The sequence below is a fragment of the Takifugu rubripes genome, chromosome 19 (genome assembly GCF_901000725.2).
Source record: "Takifugu rubripes chromosome 19, fTakRub1.2, whole genome shotgun sequence".
Lineage (NCBI taxonomy): Eukaryota > Metazoa > Chordata > Actinopteri > Tetraodontiformes > Tetraodontidae > Takifugu > Takifugu rubripes.
Genome location: NC_042303.1, coordinates 16063929 through 16084733, shown reverse-complemented (window position 1 = coordinate 16084733; position 20805 = coordinate 16063929). Strand labels below are relative to the sequence as shown.

Below are 20805 nucleotides of genomic sequence, written 5' to 3'. Positions count from 1 at the left end.
ATTTAAACCTGGAGCAACTTCACAATGTCACCCATCGTCCATAAAAGTTTTCCGCACACCCCCTTGGACAAAAAAGACGTAAATCTATCAAAAAGTCGTCACTGTTTTATAGCTCCCACCTCCTCGAGCTCTTCTTTCCCTTCTTTCATCCCTCCTCCCTCACTCATCTCCATTTTGATGTCTGTCTATTAGCAGAAGGTGAGGCCTTTCTTGCTCTCACATCCAGGGGCTAAATTAGCTCAATCAGCCCCCTTTCACCTCTCTTCCATGGGCTTCAAGCTGAGTGACACACTGCCCCCCTGGGAGGGAGCCAGGGAAGCGGGGAGGGGTGGAGAGACTGATGAGGGGGGAGAAGAGGGAGGATAAAAAGAACGGTGAGTGGTTGGAGGACAGGTTGTGGTGTTTCTTCAGCCCATCTGTGGCAGAATTGGATTTTGTTGATTACACACTCCTCCATGGTTTGTCTACACTCAACAGGCCCATCAATCAGATCAGGTCAGGATAAACCCACCGCCTTAGAAAACACCCGCCACCATCACAACTAGTGCAAAAAGAAGGTCAATTAGATGAATGTATAGGTTGAGGGGCTGTCCTGAAACCTTCAGAGGCACAAATGTGAGGGGAAAAAAGGGGCCGTGATGATTGTTTCTCTGTTCCGGGGCTGAAATCTACATTCCTGCGCCAGCGTCTCTTAAACTGCCCCTTCCTGTTTGATTTGTCACAACCTTTTCCCCCCCTCACTCCCACTAAACAGCCACCCAAGTATCTGGGGAAGTGCAAGGCAGGCACTTCTGCGGCTCTAATAGCACCGGGTGCACGTCTGCTGTGGGGGAGATGGACGAAAAGGTGGCGATCGGAGTGAGCCATAAGATCTCCTCCTTGCAGCTCTACAGGGATTTATTAGACTGGGGAGTACATTAGCATCATAAAGACCCAGGAGAATGGGCCTGCGGATGGGCTGCAGACACCACCGCTACACTTTAACATGCTCTGTGGCATCAGTTAGTGTGTGCGTGCGCATGTGTGCGTCTTCTGGGCGCGGATGAGGAATAAGATTACTGCAATTTAACTTTAGAAAGGCTGTTAAATGGTTTATGGATCATCCTGCTGCAGCCATGGACTAATACATCAGGAGATGATGATGAAATGAGTTGCAGAGGAGATGATGGGAAAAAAGAGGAAAGTAGGTGAAAATTGAAGCCCATCAGCTCCGAATATATTCACTCTGCACCCGGAACACTGCATTTGTCAAACACTTGGTTCTTTTTTTGGTTCGATTTTTAAACACGTGCACAGGGTAGCTGTTTGCTGGGGCTGCGAGGATGTTTCACAAACACAAGAGACCAACGTGACCAAAACAACATATTAAGCATCACTCCCTAGTATCTATAAACGGGAAACTGATTTATTAAATTATTTTAAAGACGCTTCGTCCTTTCTGTCAGCTTTCACCTACAATATGGATCTCTGGTTCCCCCTATTGGTCACAGGCCACAACAGCACCTTAAATAATTATCTGCACATAAAGAACCAAAACACACTAAAATTCATTATGATTATGGGTTTTATATTCCCATCTGTTCGCTGTAGAGCATTTTCATAAAATTGCCATTTAGATCGGGCTGATTTCTCATGTTCAGTTTATTTCTCACATTGTGAAGGAACATCCCTTATTTTATCGTTTATCTCACATTAATATTAAAGCAACAAAATGTCAAATTTCCCCAGAATTCAGGGCCGTATCTTGTTTGACCTCAGAAATGTCTGGTGGCCTCTAACAATACATGCTGACAAAACAGTCACACATGTACACAAAAGAACACACACGAGGCTGGTTGGATTCTGGTAAAACATTTTATATTCTTAATAAAATCAAAACCACTTTTCCCTGTGTTTTGCTCATCGGAGCGCCCTCTAGTGGAAAGTCAGAGAGGCCCGTGTAGCTCTTTGGAGTGTCGGTTTGGGTGACAGTAAAATTCAAACTGTTCTCGATCGGAGAAAAAGGCACAACCGGCATGTGAAACCATGGAAACCAAATCTGTAAAGGAAGGATGCTAACTGTATCAGTCTGACCGGAACCACGGGTCAGTCAAAAGAAAGAAAATTTGGGATCACCTTTCGTCTACGTCCGGCTCGAAGGCTACAGAGAATTAAAAGAAAAATATAGTTTCAATCATATCAAAATGGCAGTAATAATATACATAATCCTCAAGTCTCTGGAACTTTATGGACAGCTCCCCACTCCAATCAGGCAGCCTTCATAGTGTGCTCAGTGAAAATAGCAAAGGGTCATTTCGGAATAAAACAGAATTTACAACAAAATGATACAAATAAAATACAGTTAAGTGGCTTAGTGGCATCTAACATTTTTTTCAAATATATCTAATTCCATCATTCTTTAATGTACAAAGTCAACACAATGATACAGTGTCCAGTGCTTTGGGAGAAATAAACAACTTTAATGCAAAAAAAAATAATAAAGAAATCATTGTTCTTTTACCTAACCTTTACTGATCATACGCTTTATCAAATCAAAGCCAAGCCACGTTCACTACAGCAGAAACACAACTGAGATCCACCTCAAAATGCCCAACCGTCACCATGACAACTCCCTTTATTTCGGGTGGCAGTTCGGCCGGTTTCTGCCGAGAAGTGGGAGAACAGCGTGGTTAGCGTGCTGATGCGAGGCTGTGCGTGCATTACGGAACTCTTCAGCATTCTGGGTGGCTGCCTGGTTCAAGTGTGAGTTTATTTCTGATTACAGCACTTCTGTTGTCCAACGGGAATAAATATCATCAGGAGGAAACCCTGTCAATACAGCTTCTCCCTCACTTCTCAAAGGCAACTGGTCAGAGCCAAATGACCAAGGAGAGAGAATCTATGTGCATAGAAGCAAAAACTATGTCTAAAACACACGTTTGATGGCCAGGAGTGAGCAAATGCATATAAACATTAGCAGCGCTAGTTAGCATTGACTGTTGCTTGGCTGGAGGATACTGCTAGTGTGTTGTGGGACAGTACCTGAGTATTTGGGACTAGACCCTACTTTCGGAGACTGTAAACCTGTTTCCTGGACTCTCTTCACCAGAATCTGTAATGGTGGAAATAAATAAGGTGACAGCAGAGCGTGTTTATGAGAAGACGGCAGTGACATTATTCAGTCTTCAGTGGTTAAATACCCACCCGGTGAGGTGTTTTTTTCTTACATTTGCACCTCCATCCAGCAAGCTAACATCGTCAGCAATCAAACTAGCTAAAGCTAAAGGCCAAAGCAAAGTGTGGAAAAGCAGGTATAGACACATCCCTGTTTGCAAAAATATACAAATGCATGCAGAACCATTTTGGTTTATCATTTACTGATTTTTTTTTTTTTTAAAAGAAAAAAAAACATCTCTCTAAAATGCAATCAGTTGTACTCAGACAAGTGATTTCAGTTAGCTGCTGCAGTAGTTTTGTCCCTTGTTCTGTCAGGGCTCAGAGCCATCTTTATGGAAACTAGGCTGAACGTTCCATAGGACTCATGACCCGGTAATCTCGGTTCACCCCCCATAAATGTCTGTTGAGCCAAGTTTTACAACGCTCACTTTATCTGGCTGATTTGTGTGCACAAACACCTTTTTGTTATTCTTCAGGGGGAGTTATTGTCTATATGTATATGACTGTTTAAAATGTGAGATCTGGTGTTTGCGGGGCCGATTCCTTTCTGAGGTATGTGCTGATGCGCACCCCCGCTGTCCCGAAGGCTGCCTGTACGTTTGTTTAACTGCTGGATCCCGTCTGCATGTGCCTGTGAGCCGTCTTCCTACAGTATGTCTCCGTCCTCTATGCTGAAGCTGGATCTGCGGCTGGAGTCGACGGAGGCTTCGGGGGACATCGCAGAGAGCAGCGGATCTCCCCCTATGGGGGACAGGGCCTCCATCATCAGGAAGCCCAGCTCGCCTCTCCTCGCTTGGACATCTAGTCCACCCAGGTCTCCTAGCCCGGTCATGCCATCGGAGAAGGCGGGTATTCCGTCAGAAAAGTCCAGCGCTGGGGCAAAGTCAAAGGGCTGGGAGCTGCCCACTGATGGGTACTGGATGGGTGCATGAGGCTGCATGTGTGAGGGGAGCAGAGACAGCTGCCTGGCCTGAGGCTGGGGGTGGCCCTCGTGGTGGAGGTGGTGCTGGAGGAAATGGTGCTGCTGGACCTGGGGGTGAGGCTGGTTCTGGGGTAAGTGCTGGGCCTGGTGGACCTGGGCCTGATGGTGAGCGAGATTCTCCTCCTCTTGCTTTATATAAGCAGGCATCAAGTCAGCCGCGCTGAGGACAGTGGGGGAGTTGCCAGGCAGGCCGTGCAGCCGAGCCTGCATCTCCAACTCCTGGGAAGAGGAGGAAACACCGGTCAGCACGTTGGCACAGGTTTCATTCTCCTCCAGGTGCGTCAGTGGTTACCTGAATACGTAGCATGAGCTGCTTGTTGGCCATCTCCATCTTTTTGAAGTTGTTCTCCACTTCTCTGGACCTCTGAATATCCTTCTGCATTTGTTTGATGTACTCCACAGACGCGCGCAGGATGGTGCCTTTGTTCCAGCGCACATCACTGAGGACACGGGGCAGGTTCCAGATCTGAACAGCTCTTTTTGATTCCAATCAGAATTAGAGCAATATATACTCACAGGTCATTGGTTTTGGGAATTATGGTGCCCAGTTCCTTTATACGATCGTTGATGTTAAACCTCCTCCTCCTTTCAACTATAAGACAAAGAAAACAATGAGGTTAAAGAAAGACTAAAGCTCAACCCCAGTGGGTTTAGGATTACACAAAAAAAGCATCAGACATGAGGCGCAGAGCCCCTTCAGAGCAGCAGGAGACAGCGTCCAAACAGAATACAATACCGGGTTGTAAAAGCGTCTAATTTTATAGGTTTTTCAGTTTTTTATGCACACACACAATGTCACAGCCAATTAAACGTATGTGCCAGAGCAGCAGAAATGACCAAGTTAACCATCCACCAACCAGCTGCACTGTGTCAGCTAAATCAGCACAAGGCTGCAAAGATTACGGTCCACTGTCCACTGTCTGAAAGTGCCTGTGCAGCATTGAGACGAAGCAGCAGCAGAGACGCACAAACGTAAAAACCTACTCAGGTTGTGGTTGTCTTTCTTCTGTCTCTCCTTGGCCAGAGCTCGGGCTTCTGCATCTTTGTAAAAACAAACGGCGATTAACTAAAGGCTGAACTGTCGCGATTTACAGGACAAGACGCCGTCGGGACGCTTCCACGGTTGCACCCAAACTGGTGGCGACGGGCACAAGTTCCGCACCTGAGATTTCCCGTTTGATGGTCAGGTTGGCAGGACAGGAGTTACTGGTCATGGCGATGGCTGGACCCTTCATCCCAGGGCCCGTGTACACATCCAAGTGACTGCTGGACAGGGGAAGCTGAGGGAAAAACACATTCTTCGATTAAATGTATCAGATATAATGACCTTAATGTGTCAGTTCAGGCTAAACCCAGGTCGACTTCAACCCAGATTAATTCAATCGACGCTCTCCTTAACATCCTCACGGACTTTCGTGAATCCAGTGTTCACATTTACAGCCCCGTAAAGAGCCGATAGCAGCAGACAATGCAATAACATCACACCTGAGAGCGGCCTGCCAAACACACAGCAATGATTAACTGCCATCGCATCTATCTTATCTCTCTTTATGGCTCCTCTCCTCCATTCTCCAGCTCCTGAACTCACACTTTGTGAAATACTCTCCTAAATCTTGCACTTTAGACGTTGCACAACAGCCGTGATTTAGGTCCGCACGGGCCCCTAAAGACATGATTTGCTTTTAATTGTACTGTAGTTTAAGTGCAATGGACTCATTACCGAGCGTGTCACACTTCCTGCAGTGAGGTCGAATGTGGCACTGTTAATGAGCCCTGAAAGATAAAGGAAGAGATACCTTATCTGCAGGCTACTGCATAAGCTGTGCAATCACACATTCACGCATATATAAACAGCAAAAAAACTGACCTCTGTGACCTCGTTCATTTTTTTAAAAAAAAATGTTTAAGGTGCAAATCTAAAATCTTCCAATTTTTCAGCAACAAATCTGTGGCTGCACTTGTTGAATGCTGTTGGAACCATTTGATGAAAGGCATAAAAAAAGGCCCAAAATCTCAGATTTGCACTCAATCTCCGTCACTACGAGGGACCGAATTCCAATTAAAGGCAGATTATAACGGCCCGCCAAGCTTTGGGGGTGCTGTGTTTCCACCAGTGACACAGAATTTCAACGTTCCAATCACATCCGAGTCCAGCAAGAATATACCGAACACAACTGAAGGGAGATTTAGAGTGGCTCAGCGTGTGCGTGCACGCGCACACACACACTCTCTCTGCAGAGCCGACCTGTTCATTTGTGCCTGGTATTCAATGGTTCTCCACCTAACTTTGAGATTCCATGAATTCCGTGGAATTTGCTACTTTAATCCACATCAGCATTATCAGGTGAGTTTAACTCCCTAATCCGCCGACTGGGAGAACCAGCCTTTACAATCCCTTTCAGTATTTTTTTTTGCCATAAACGCTCCTCAACGCGCAGCACAATCACGATATTGATCAGCACTTTGAATTTCTCCCAGTGTTCCAAACAGCGGCTAGTCTCAGGTTTGATCATCTAGCTGATCTAATCAATTACTGGGATGAAGTACACACAGTGATACACACAAAGACACACATTCGTGCAGACACACACACACACACACACACAATGATTAAACTAATCAACCACAGACGACATACAATCGCATGTGAACTGGTCGGTCAGGCACAGGAGGAGTGGAGCGAAACCTGCTCATACTCTTGATCATTATCTGTAGCATCCAGTTTAAGATCACTCACCACGCTTGGACGTCCAAAAACCTTTTAAACGTGCTCAGATAATAAACTGCAAGAACAACAACACCTTCAGCATCTTACCAACTGAATCTGGTCTCCTTCAACAACTTCCACAATTGCAAAAGTTTTGCTCATCTCCTTCATATCTAAAGTCTGGCTGGGCAGTGCTGCTGCTTCTTCTTCTTCTTGTTCTTCTTCTTCTCCTCTGTCAGCAGCACATGCGGTCTGCACACCCCGTCCACAGACTGACCTCAGGAGCACCAGCTCTGTCTTTCTTCTACCTCCGCTCCTCACCAAACAAGAGTGAACTTTCCCCTAACTGGACTTTCAGCCTGTTTTCCCCTTACACAAATTACACTCATCCCCCTCTCCCTCCTCCCCTCTTTTCCACCCCTCTCTCTTTCTCTCTCTCTCTCTCTCCAAAAGCCTTGTAAACAAGTTGAACTCTAACTACCAGTGGTTTAATAGTTAATTTCTGAGTTCTTCTGAATGATGAGTCTGTTTTAACTGACAGTTTCAAAATGCCCAGCCTTTTCTTGTGTGTGTGTGTGTGTGTGTGTGTGTGTGTTTTGTGTCTACATGGATAAAAAGCCAAACCGATGCACCAATCCCATTTTTCTAATGTGTTTGTATTTTAATGGGATGAGCAAATGCACATACATTTTACGTCCATAAAGAAAAAGCTGCTGACTCAGCAGCTCAGACACTGACAAGATATCAGCTGTTATAACTAATGGTGGATAATGTGTTTGTAAGATTGTTACTTACTATGTAAAAATACTAGTTGCTGCAGGTTAATCATCTATGCTTGCAACTATACCAACTGTAGGAGCTACTGAGTCTCCTGATGGAAGTGTGCTTAGATCCCTGCCAGGCAGAGTAGATGTGAGTAGACGCTGCTGCCAGAGCATCACTGGGGAAGGACGGCAACAAGCAACTTCAGCAGCAACCGAACCGAAGAGAGGTGAAAATATCACATTCTGCCCAGCGAACGTTTCGCTTTGATGAGATGGGAAGATTTAGTTCAACAGTTTAAAAATGGAATTTGCTCATCTTGATTGAGTAAAAGAGTGAAACCTGGAGGCGCACGGTTGCGTCAGTCAGGTTTTAGTTGAAACTTCTGCTAAATGGGGGAAATTCAGACGAAGAATCTGTCCGGGAAAACAAGCTCACGGGTGCATTAGATTCACTTACTGTGTTTGGCATCTGAACGGCATCAATGAATTCCTGAATGTCATAATTGGACTGCATGCTGATGATGTCATCAATGACCTCATCCATCTAAAACAAGAGAAGACAGGCATGTTTGAACGCACTGGACGTTTGACTTTAACATGCAACCCTCAATTAACCTATTTTGGCTGCAGTCGCACGTTTTTCCATGTAATTAAAGCACCTGAAAGGTGACGGTAGCGAGCCTCCCGACGAGCCTGCAAGTGCAGCTCTGAGAAAAATGAAAGGGCTTCTGTATCAGAGAGGGGGCGAGTTGTCGAATGGAGAGCCTGGTCAAAGTCTGCATGGTTCAAAGGGCACTACGCACTTTTCTTGCCACCGTTATTACTTTTGCAAGGTCGTAATGGATCATTTAAAATCCAATGAAAAACACTCAGTAACTGAATTTAACCACCCACTTACTGTGCACACAACACATGTACTTTTACAGCACTGATGAGTTTACAAATGCTTCCGAAGGGCAATTAAAACATTATGAGTCTTTCATAAAATGCAGTTATATTGTCATTTTGGGGGCAATATTAAGCCATAATTGTATGTAGGAATGTAATTAAGTCAGTGTTTTGTGGTTATTTGGTAAATTTTGTTTCTTTACATTGTAATTTGTTGGTCTATGTCCTTGCCTAAAAGTACCCTCACACACAGACCTCATTTTCATGGCTGGAGTTGATGTTGAGCATGGCCATTGGGCTGTTGGGGGCGCTGTTACCAGACATGAGCTGCTCAGTGCGCACGTGTGGGGAGTGTAGAGGCTGGGGGGCAGACGCCGAGCCCCCTGTAGTACCCATGTTGGCGGGAGGAGAGGGTGGCGCCAGCCCTGCAACTGCGTGGACGGCCTACGGAGACAAAGACAAGAGCCACAGAGAGAGGAGAGATAAACAGAAAGATGAGAAATGTATTGATTTAGGATCTGATAGATGGCTGCAGAGCACTAGAATGGTACCTGTTTGGTAGCGTGGGTGGTCGACAGGTATTCTTTCACCTGCTGCTTCATAGACTGGCGGATGTGGTAGTCTGTAGGATTCTCCAGGTGCGTCTGTACCTGTGTTAGGGACAGATTTACAATCCCAGTGCAAGAGACCCTTGAATGTCAAACTTTTCCCAAGAACACCTTATATATGTGCTTTAATTTACAATTTCTAGGATAAACAGGGTTAAAATTCTCCCAACTTTATTGTAATTCCTGCAAGAGAGAAAAGCCCACTAAATGCTGAGCGTTGCTTCCAGTGAAACACCCCAGTCCTGTTTGTCTTAGACTGCAGGATAACATCAGAACAAAGATAAACCTTTTCATGGGGATGCGTCATCAATGGTTGTCCTAATGGAGCAAATATTCAGCCAGAACCATGGGCTCCCCTCCTGTGAGGACTAATGAGGCTGAAATATCACAGTGCAGGCAGACACCGGTGAACCCTGAACACCTCAGCTGGAAAAGCCACTGACAGCTCTGAAACGCCAGCGGTCATGAGCACCGAGCAAGAGGTTCGGACACGTGGTAAACAGTCTACGCGGGTTGTTGAGATTTACCATTCGCCAGGAGGATATGAGCAAGCTAGAGGAGTGTTGCACAAACCCTGTCACACAAACACACCGGTTTAAAGATAAGGACAGGAATCTTAGGAATCAGGCAAAATGTCACTTATCAGCTCCTGTCTGACACACTACATTTGCATCATCCTGGGCTGTGCTATCACAGCAGGTCCGTCTCTCAACCTTCAGGCTGCTCAACCACATTTTTCTCCCCCGGGCTTTGCAAAGAACCGGAACCTTGAATTTCCTCCATTTGACAGCGCTGACATGACGCATTTTATTTGTTAAAAAGAGGTTTTTTATTTATTTCTCAGCGTTAAGTTGTCACTGACCTTTAGAACCTCGATGGGAACCTGCATATTTTGGTAATGCTGTGGTGCGGTGATGGCAGGGGTGGGGGCGGGGGGCCCAGCCATGCGCTGGTGCATGTACTGCAGCGCCGCATTTTGCTGCTGCTGCCGCTCACGCTGCTCCTCTTGCTGCAGCTTGTCACGCATCAGCTGGGGAAAACACAGTGGCGAGAGGTTTAACGCTTCATCCGCTCTCTTCCAGTGGGAAGGTGGCCAGTGCTGCGCTATACCTGCATACGCAGACCAATGCGTGAGGCCATGGCTGGGGGGCGAGGGGGCAGAGGAGGGCGAGCCGATGTCAATGCACCACAGTCCAGCCCGAGAGGTAGATGAAGCTGTGGGGGAAAAGAAGAAGAAATGAGAAAGAAATGAATCAATCAATGGGATTTACTGTCTTTGTATAGTTAAGAGAAATGAAATGTGGGATCTCCAGAACAATTCTCTTCCATTTCCATTCCATGTGAGTCACATGAGGGAAAAGGAAAGAGCAACACACGTTACCAGGAAGCCTGGGTAGAATCCAAAGGGAACCGCTGCACACATGCAAGAGTTGGTAGTTTCACTGACCTTTCTGAGGTCAGGTCATGTGTGGTCAACGTTTGCTCTGACCGGGAAGAGCACATGCACACGGTTACTAAAACCACATGACCAGGCCGTCGCGCTCCGTGTAAGTCCTCTACAATATATGTTATCTTTCACTTTCTTCATGTTTTCATAGCTCATGAAGTTAACAAGTATCGCAGGTCTCCTACCAAAGAAAGACGCAGGACCCGAATAAAACCCTTCTTTTTTAATGCTGACCTTTGCGAGGGTGGTTAAAGCAACCAGTAACTTCACAGCTTCCTCTCAAATTCTATGACATCCAGTAATGTGATGGACAATACTGTAAAAAAGCCGAGTTAGGCTGAGACTTCTCCAAGACAGCTTGTATGTATTGTTGTGAGCTGTTGCCACAGAAACGGTGACTTGTACTTCCCCCTATTTGTGTATAGCAAGGAGGTCTTGTGGGAGTCATATGGTTCTGTTGTTTTTGGGTGATCATGTGAGCACGAGAAGTATGGGGAACACCCAAAAACCCAGCAGTTTGTGGGGAGTCCCAGGCTGATAGTTCCCCTTCTGCAATGACTTGCGTTCATCCCCTGATGTTAAGCCTGAGCACGGCCGGGTCCGCTAAGGTGTAGCGAAATCCTACAAAGACCCGACTTTAACGTGCTGGAGGAGCGAAGCTGTGGCGGGTCGTCAACAGGCAGTTTCCCTGGTTCCTGATCAGAGACACTGTGTGTGATTATAAAGTGGGAACGAAACGGAGAGAAAAGAGAGAAAGAAAGAGAGAAAAGCTCATTGTACGTGAGGTACAATAAGAAAGGCAGCTCCAATTGAGGATTGAAACCGCCTGTTGTACGAAGTGTACATTTCAGCAACCGAGGGAGCACACACTGCTTGCTTTGTGCCCAAAGGATGGCCCACACGAAAAATACACACCAATGCGGCGACAAGCCGAAGCGCACACATTTCAACACAAAAATGCAGCATTGCTTCATTGTGGACAAACTGTGGACGCCAAAACAGCGGCTCCAACTGCCACAACTACCTACAGCTCTCTCACCTTCACAAAAACCACAAAAAACACCTCACATAGCTCCAAAATGGATGATGCTGGGGGCAAACTGTAAACGCAGACTGGTCTGGTGGAAAACGACAGCTGTGCAGTTCCAGCTGCTCCATCACTCACTGACAAACTCTGAATGCTGAAAAAGATGAAGGTGAAAAGCTGCACAGTGTATTTAGTCACCTGGGGGGGGGATGCTCTATGCACAGAGGGGGTCTGAAGAAAACCTTACGCCGACAGAGTATAATGCTGGCTGAATAAAATCCCTCAATAAAGATATTTCTCCGAAACATGAAGAAAAAAAATGGTGATTCTCTTTGCAGATTCATCATTTTGGAGGATTATTGTTGCGTAAGAGGGAAAATAACAACCAGTGTTTTGATGCCATTTCCTACAAACGCTTGGCAGATGTGTTAAAACTTGGTAGTCATCACTTTACTTTCATCAGAATCTTCTCTGTCCTCCTCGATAGACAGAACAGATGTCAACACAAACTGGTGAAAACACCAGTGACACCAGTACGGTTACAGTTAACCCAACAGATAAACAACCAAGATTCCAATTGCTTTTAAAAATCCATTTCGCTTTTGAAATCTGTAAGATAAAATCGCTTCAGAGTTTCCATAACATAATCCTACATCCCAGCACATGTAAAGACCTCCTTTAGTGCGCACGCGATCTGTCCCACACCACGTGCACGCATACTGTATCACTTCCTGCTCATATAGTGACACACCGCTGCCAGGCAGCATGATCCCCCATACGGACCTTCCCAATGCCTGGCATCCACTGAGCCACGCAGCCATCTGTGACGTGGCGCACGCACACAGCCACCATTGTGTGCGTCTGACGCTGTGATGTCACCGCTCCTTCGCTTCAAACACTGACAGCCAGTGGGAGGACGCAGGGGTTGGGGGTCAGCTCTCGATTTTACCACCGATTAGTCCCACACACACACGCCAACTTCACTCATATAACATGCACAGCTAAAATAGGTAAAATAATTCCTATTTACACTGTGCATGTGATGTTTGCAGGTATACGGTACATTAACTCATATATGAGGGGAGTGTGGGGACATGCTGTGTGTCCTCAGAGACATTTGTGGAGCGACCAGAAAGACAATTTACCGACAATTTTAACAACAGGTCCAGGTGGTAAAATAAAGAAATGAAAGGGATCCATCAATGTCATTAAATCGTGTTTTACGTCTGATAAAAAGGCACGAGAAGAGCACATAAACATACACAGCCTTTCTGCAGTGTGTAATCTGTCCGCCTGCTCTGATGTCTAAAATAAAACCCCTTTGCTTTCTGTTCTCCTTTTCAGAAACACCCGCTTCCTCCGAGTGATTAAGTGTTTCTTAGTTTTATGTGCGTGCCACTGGAGGCACGTGGAAATATGAGGGACCCACATACACGAAAGTCTGCGTGTCTTGCAGCTCTACGGCGTCAGCTGGCTGCCCAGGATATTTGACAACAGGCAAACAGATTATACGTGTTTGGTGTTGATTTACACTGTCATCTTCAAAATGTCATGCATTAATTTAATAGACATGCTCGCAGGCAGATACGATCTTTAACCTTTTGTACGTTGCTGTGGCAAATTCTCCAGATTACGCAGCCCAAAATAGAGATGGAGAGTTTCTCTACCAGGTTTGTAATATAATGAATTCTGTGAGCCTTTGATATTGTGTTAACTTTAAAGCAGTATTCCTAAAACTCATCGAGTGCAGACACTCGCCCAATACTGGTGGCAGCGTTATGTGACAGGGCTGGTATGGCAAGTATGGGGTCCTTACCCTTTTCCTCTTTGGTCCCTCTCACACACACACAAACAGCCGTATCCCTTGGTGACAAAACAGACCAGGAAAGGCGGACAGACAGCCTGACGGCTCACGTTCCAACACTCTGGCCTGCTTTTGCAATTTTAGATATTAAAAACTATAATAACACTCGCACTTGCATTAATTACTGAAGGTGTCAGGGCTTATGACACTGAATACAGGGTCGAGTAGCACCTCAGTCACTATTTATATCAACGCCGGCTGCTGTGTTTGGTAGATTCCACAGAAGACACACACACACACACACACACACACACAGACACACACACAAACACAAACATTGGCTGTTACCTGTTTGAGAGGGAAAAGGAGTTTGCGGTGGGTTTTGCTCTGTTTTTGACGGTGACTACATGTCTGGGTGATGGAGGATGCGCTGCAGATGGTAGACCAATGGGCACAGACGGAGGGGTGGAAAGGAACCAAGGAGAGAAAGACAGCAAAGAAAAGATGAGGTTACAACATGCACATAAATGACAGGTGGAGCGATTCGACGCCAGATTAAAACATGGGAATATGACATGGCAGGTAAAGCGGAGGCGGCGGGGCAGCTGAGAGGGGAAGCAGCAGGTGTGCAAAACACACTTTCCAGAGTGGAAAGAGGAGAGGACCGGGAAGTTACGAGGGACAGTTGCTTTTCCTGGAGAAAAGCCTTGCAGTTCCTGCTGTTTAAAGCAGTTTTTTGTTGTTTAAGCAGTATTTTGAAGAGAAAACTCCCGAATGATGACAATTATGCAACGTGCACTCGAGTGAAACATTCAAAAACATTTTGGCATGGCTGACAGCGCTTAAACATAATTACCATGGACAGACTCAAATTAAACCAGAATCATTTGCATTGATTCCAGTAATGCTTCTCAAAGTAAATAATACAACAAGAATTACTTTCAATGGGCAAAATGACAACCAAAGTGAGTGAATCACGACAGCTCATCAACATTGTGTGTAAATCACAACCGCTGTCACCAAACAGTCCATAAATAGCCTGATCAAGACCTTTCTCTCGAGGGAATCAGTCCTGCAGCTGCCTGTCTGTCCCACAGACAGATGAAACAGGAATAAGCTGCTATCAGAACAAACAGACTCCGTAATATCTAATCAACCACAGTGAGGCAAAGCAAGGACCAAAGAGCAACGTCATCGGTGTATTACTTCTTCTTTACTTCAATCAGTTTTTGCAACATAAACTCACAACTTCCTCTGTAGAAAAAACAAAACAAGGAGTTGTTTCTCATGTCGAAGCCTTTAAACAGTCTCATAACCTCGATTAATTAACTGACAATGCAAACAAAGTAGACCCTCATGCTCAAACATCATACTGTCCCTTATAATAGTTTAATTTACTCACACTTTAACAAAATACTGTATTGTTTTTATTTCTTGAACCTGCACAGAAGTCAGGAAAAGACTTTAAACCGCACTGTACAATCACTAACATGAAGCCGCTCTGGTATTTTGGTCACGCATCCTAAAACAACATCACACCATTGCTACACAAGCCTGTAATTAATGCAGTCATTTCTGTTTCTGAAAGGTCGCAACACAAACGGCACACATTTTGATTCCCATCCACGCTTCTTCTGCCACTGTAAATCTTCAGGAAACTCCTCCAGAAAGTGCTCCGCCACCTTTAACTACGTAGAGCTGGGCGCTGTGTTTGGACATGACCTGAATATGCAGTCTTACCAGCAGTTATTCCACAGACATTTTGCTCCCACAGCCAACAACGCTGCTCCTCCACGCTCCAGTAAGCTCCTGGCAGAGACTGGCTGGCTGGGCCTGATCAACTAGTGTGTTGATTTATCACTTCACTGGCCGGGATGCCACTCCTCCTTCAACCATAAGAGTGGGCTGAGTGACAGTCAGTGTTAGTCACCTTCCTCCCACTCTCCGAGTGGCGACTCAGCTTCCTATGTCTTGTACTCCTCCTCCGCCCACTCTCCCTCTCTTCCCTATTTATTTTCTTGAAAGCGGTAGTCGGGAGTAATAACACCAGCTTTATGTCCAGTGATCTCGTCTGTGTCACCGTCGTTTCCCCTCTATTACTCGGTCTGGGACTCCTCCTCTGGTCCGACACCCTCCTTAAATCACGGTGCAGCACATACGTGCAGCGTTTCACACAGATGACTAAGACACGGAAAATCGGGTTCCTTATTTGGGACTTTCTAAGATGTAGCTCAGTGATTCAGCATATTCATTTGTCTCATTTTCACCCTGCCATGCAACAAAGATGATTAAATGCCCACAATAATAGTAAAAATAATAGTAAAAATAACAACAACAATAACATCCTGGAGAATTCTATCACAATTTCTGATGATTTACGTGTCATTTTTTAAGTATTCTTAATACTTTTTGTGCATTTCAGATTTCCTTGTTTAATCTGAACAGCAGCAAATGGTTAAAATCAACTTAGAAATCACAAAGTTTGCACATACAACAAGGAGCAAGGAGCAACTCACAGAGCCTCCTAGCGGTGGGATGGTGCACAACACAACTATTTACATTTGGGAACATGCAGGTAAAAAAAAAAAAATACAGGTCCTAAATTATGTTAGATTTGATAACAACTAAAAAAATTTAATCCAACAGATTTTTTTGTGTGATTTTACTGTTCTTGAAGCAGAGACTCCTGCTAAGCTTATTTGTCCAACACAGCGTGAACAGATTTCTACGCCAGTGTCACATCCACATCTCCAACCTGTGCCCTTGATGAGACAGGTGGTCTCAAAGTGAGTCACAATTTCAATATTTGCATCTCTCATAACGGAGAATGCACTAAAGACCGACATGGTTCAGCAGAGCAGGACCAACCGCCATCCCTTGTTTGTATAGAAAGCTGTGACCAGAGTACAATCTCAAGTTCTCATAGTGCCTGCAGTGTATTTACTGGGGCTATTTTTGTCCAGGGTCAGGATCACTAGAGGCCCTCAGCGTATTGGCTGAGAAAGCCGCGTTCCTGTAAACTCTGGCCAATCGCGAAGCATATTTGTAGGAGGAGACACCACCTACCAGGAAAGCCTTGTATTTGTGACAATGGGCTACAGAGGAGGCGGTGGACACCAATGCATATGCATGCATGCGCATAAACACACCACCCAGAGGCCCCCAAGGCGAGACTCCTGAGTTTACGGCCTTGGTCACCATGGATACAAAGATGGTGCCAATAACCTGCAGCACAAGGTCACTACAGTAGTTCTTCCAAGGGCTTAAATGGACCCAACTATGCAAACCTGAGCCTATCTCTCTAATAAGTAGGACAAACAGATCTATCAGTGCACGAGCACACACACGCAGGTGGTGGTCGCAGCCTCCTGTTCTGGTTCACTGGTTTAATTTCTGGAACTGAGAAGGTCGGCGACTTTACATCAAGCGTGAACTAGAAGCAATCTCAATGAAACATAAATGCAGAATGTGGAAGGGATCTGTTGTTCAAAGTGCAAAACAGAGATTATTCCGCCGGTCGTGCTGAATTCGAACGTGGGTGAGAGTTTTACTGCACAGCTTTTCGCACAACGACCCAATAAATGATTGACATTTTCAGCCCGACAGGCAGGCTTGTTTTGCTTGAATAGGCAGGGTTGTTTCTAAAATAAAATCTGCCCTTTTTCAGTAGAAAAAGGAACAACAAAAAAAAAAAAGGTGTTAACTTAAATACACAACTGATTAACCTTTAGGCTGCAGCGTATCAAACATGCCTTGAACATAAATGTCTTAAAATACATTTGCAAGATGGGGGGAATCCTGCCCATCGCTCTCATTACAATGCAGTTGGGTGACTCTGAAGTAACAAATACAATCCAAGGGACAGGATTTGACCCTCCAAACCTCCACGATCCCTATCTAGACAGGCATCCGCGACACGCCAAGGGAGCGTACACAGAACAGATGCAGCTGTCTGTGAGCAGGTACCATGGGACACTCTACGAGTTCTGCGGTCCATGTTCTGACAGGTCTGGGATGTTTTACGAGAGAGAAACACACTTTCTTCTCGTCATTAGATGTATTTTCGTTTACCCGTGCAGGCAACTTAAAGGTTTCGACCACAGAGGATTCTCCACAGGTAAGAAACGGTTCATATCTGTCTTTCCAGCAACATTTTTAAAAAAGTTCCCTGAACTTTCTTGGTGCCAAACAAAAAAATAGAGCCGTGTGACATTTAAAGGTACGCTCAGCTGTGGCTTTTAATGGCGCAAAGGAGTGCAACAACTGATGCGCCGGCCAAACGTTGCTTTCAAAGACACTAAAAACATTAAAGAAAAAACATTAACTTTAGCTAATAAAGAGCTTTGGCTGTAGATGGCTAACAACGGAGCCGCCGCAGCATCACACTCCGTCTGCACGCCATGCTTACGGCCGAAGATCATTACTACTGTCTGTTAGACAAAAGAGGACATGAAACAGAGGAATGGAGAAATGATGAGGAAGTGGAGTCACACATTCAGCACATGCTCTAAAGCGTCCCGCCCGCACTCACCTCTGACAGATCATGGGTCGTGTTGTCACCGTGTACATCCCTAGATGTCATTCCTGTGGTCTTAAAAACCCCAGCAAACACATATAAGATCGACTCCTTTTGTGTCTCGTTCTATTGTTCGGGGAAATTCGGTCAGCTGAGAAAGACACGGCCTCTTGAGAGGAAATCCGTCCTTCTCGTGGAGGCACTGTCCATATGGCAAAGGGATGAAGATGTGTTTACACACAGCCGATGCTCTTTCACACTAGAGTACATCCATCCAGCCGCGTCAGTCTGATTGTGTGTCCACCGCTGCCTCTGTTTACCAGAAGAAAATTAACCTCATAGCCAACACTTACAAGCGGACACGAGTCCAATGAGGCTGAAATATGACACACACTTTTCCACACACACGGCAGCAGGCTGAATGTGGTAGGTGGATTAATATGTGTACTTTTGTGACAGGGTAGCATTTATGTGGAAAGAAGGGGGGGAAAAAAACAGCATTTTGAGAATGAAGATCTTCCTTCTCTTGTTGAGAGTCCGACCAGGCGCCGCCGCTGCCCCACATATGGGCTGCTTCTGACCTCTGACCTCTAGCAGCGACCTCACAGCTCAGTGTGTCAGCTAACCTCCAACCCTTCATATAGCATGTACTCCATAACCTCGCTGTCCACCCTGTGCGCGCACACACACATATGCACATTAGTACTTCTATCTTTGTGAGGACCTTGACATGCATTTCCCAAGCCCGTTACGTGACCTTAGCCGCCGCAGCTAAATGTCTGAGCCCGACCCGAACATTAACCTAAAACCAATTCTAGCTTTAACCTTCAAACTTACTCTTGACCTTTAAACAAGCCTTGTGCAAACCAGCTAAACTATCCCCACATCCCAAAACTGTCCTCACTGTGATAGTAAAACACAGATTCTGGTTTCAGACACAAACAAATGGGGTGAAGTGAAATGTTGCGTTGAAACGCTCGTCAGCACCACAACAACAGTGTTCGCTGTGCGTTTTGTGTCTTCACACACGTGAACGCAGGTTGATCTTCTTTAGAGCCTGTGTTTCTCCATCCCAGCTGACAAAGTGCTTTTACAGGGAGCCAATGAGGACATCAAATCAAACATACGGTAAAAAAAAGCTGATTAGTTGTTATTGTTTTCCTTCTATTGGGGGCTGCGTGCAGCTCCGTCCACTCTCTATGTCATAATCACACTGGAAAAACTGAGTGCCCCAATTTCTATTCCTGGCAACACATTTTATGAGCTGTCATCGGTTTTTCTTATGACACAACAAATTCAGCAGATGATGATTAATGCTGGGGTCTAAAAGGAGGGTTCCGAGTTCTGCATCAGGAATGGAAGCAGACCCGCCGAGACTTGGAGTTTCTCGGTGCTTCTGCTCCAAAGTTTGTCACCTTCTCTGGTGAATTAACCGCCAGAGCTCTGAGGCCTGTTGGGGAGGTAAGTGAACAGGATGTAATGGCAAACACTCCCTGATGTGATCTGTCCCGACACACACACTGCTAGGACCAACGTCAGCAAAGAGATTCCTGACTAGTTATGACGGGGATAAAGTAGATCCGATCTGGAACAACAGCACGGCGCCACTTACACCCAAATTAAGTTAGGAATCTTCGACTCTGGAGAAACACCCAGGCGTGGCTAAATAGTAAAATACGGCTAGTGGCAAGAAAACAACGTCGCCCATCAAATATGTAATTATTCTAATAATAAACGCACATCAGGTAAGCAAAGCTGGAACTTCAGCGGGGACAAAAGCAGTTCCTGTTGCAATACTTGTGTGTTTGCACCATGCAGGTCTTCAAGCAAAGCACTCGAATAAGCAACAGCTTATACATAGAATCATACCCCGAGGCTGAGGTGGTGTTACTGATATGGGCCGGGCTGCTGCTTATAAAGGGCATGAGGGGTAACTCTTACACACACTGATTAGTGTCCTCGTTTAACAGCTTTATGACTTCATGCAACTATATATTAGCTCCTCACAACTCTGAAATGAAACCAGCCTAATTATCATACTACGGTAAAATCTGTACTCATATGACACAAGTTGGGTTTTTTTGTCCGCCCCGATTTTCATTCTCAACTAATTTAAAAGGTAATGTCATTCTCAACTAATTTAAAAGGTTGTTCCTAAACGTTTTAGTTTGTGCGTAAAACGTTTAGAGATAAACGCGTGTGCCGTATTCTCCACGCAGATGACACATACTCGACTAAATGCGCCAACACAGGGCAGTGATTTAACAGTTGCGTTCCCAAATTATCCAATCAAAGAGGATAACTTGAACAAAGACAAAGTAAGACTTTTTCTGCGCAGAGTACGCAGATAAAATAAACTGCCGGTAGTTCTGGGTGGGGGGGCAGTGGCTGCTGCAGAAGCTCAGTGGCGGTGGTGAAATATCACTTACCCTGTCTGAAGGTCAGTCCGAACGGGGTGGTCAAGTTCGGGCGAAAGTGCGCGCCCGCTTGGCGTGAGCGCTCAGCCCACCCGCAGCCACACGCAAGGGGGAAAAAAAGGGCGTTTAAAAGTTTGTCTTTAAAAACTAGAAAGGCTGTTCGGCTAATGGATCTTTCCACATGCAGCTGTCTCACTCTGGGGGTGAGTTTGTTTTCGTTTTGACCGTCGAGATGTTGACAACACTCGAAAGCGTCTGCAGTCACCTGTGCCACCACCAATCGCACGGCGGCGAAGGGGGTTGTGGGAAATGGAGTTTTTGATCAAACAACTGTTGACGTTTTTTTTAAGGCGATGACGCGAGGGTTTTTGACTGCGAATGAAGTATTTCTGAGGCTCTAACTTTAGCCAGGACGCGTTCCGGCCAACGCTGCGGTCATGGACCGCGGTCTGTGCGCGTTCGGTGCACGGTTACAGCGATCATTTGCGA

General features: G+C 45.6%; 1 protein-coding gene across 8 annotated transcripts; it reads right to left on the bottom strand.

Moving 5' to 3' along the window:
* Window positions 1-1835: 1835 nt before the first annotated feature.
* tfeb (transcription factor EB) lies at window positions 1836-20653 on the bottom strand. Of its 8 annotated transcripts, none has more exons than XM_029827108.1 (13): window positions 20329-20653; window positions 17915-18211; window positions 13732-13813; window positions 10216-10320; window positions 9968-10135; window positions 9049-9147; window positions 8753-8941; window positions 8067-8153; window positions 5301-5418; window positions 5123-5179; window positions 4655-4730; window positions 4431-4578; window positions 1836-4357 (listed from the first exon to the last, which is right to left on the bottom strand). In XM_029827108.1, exons 2-13 carry the CDS (start codon window positions 17950-17952, stop codon window positions 3803-3805), a joined length of 1722 nt encoding a protein of 573 aa, XP_029682968.1. In that variant the 5' UTR covers window positions 17953-18211; window positions 20329-20653; the 3' UTR covers window positions 1836-3802. The 8 variants fall into 8 exon arrangements, with proteins under 8 accessions (XP_029682968.1, XP_029682969.1, XP_011612577.1 ...); XM_029827109.1 differs by having other exon boundaries at window positions 5123-5173; window positions 20329-20635; XM_011614275.2 differs by lacking the exon at window positions 17915-18211 and having other exon boundaries at window positions 20329-20630.
* Between the last annotated feature and the right edge of the window lie 152 nt (window positions 20654-20805).

Coding starts and splice junctions, on each gene's coding strand:
- tfeb (XM_029827108.1), bottom strand. CDS start 17,952: ATGTACACGGTGACAACACGACCCATGATCTGTCAGAG. Junction 8,154..8,752: donor ACTCCAGCCATGAAAATGAG/GTCTGTGTGTGA, acceptor CTCTTGTTTTAG/ATGGATGAGGTCATTGATGA. Junction 5,419..8,066: donor CCGTTCAGATGCCAAACACA/GTAAGTGAATCT, acceptor TTTTTCCCTCAG/CTTCCCCTGTCCAGCAGTCA.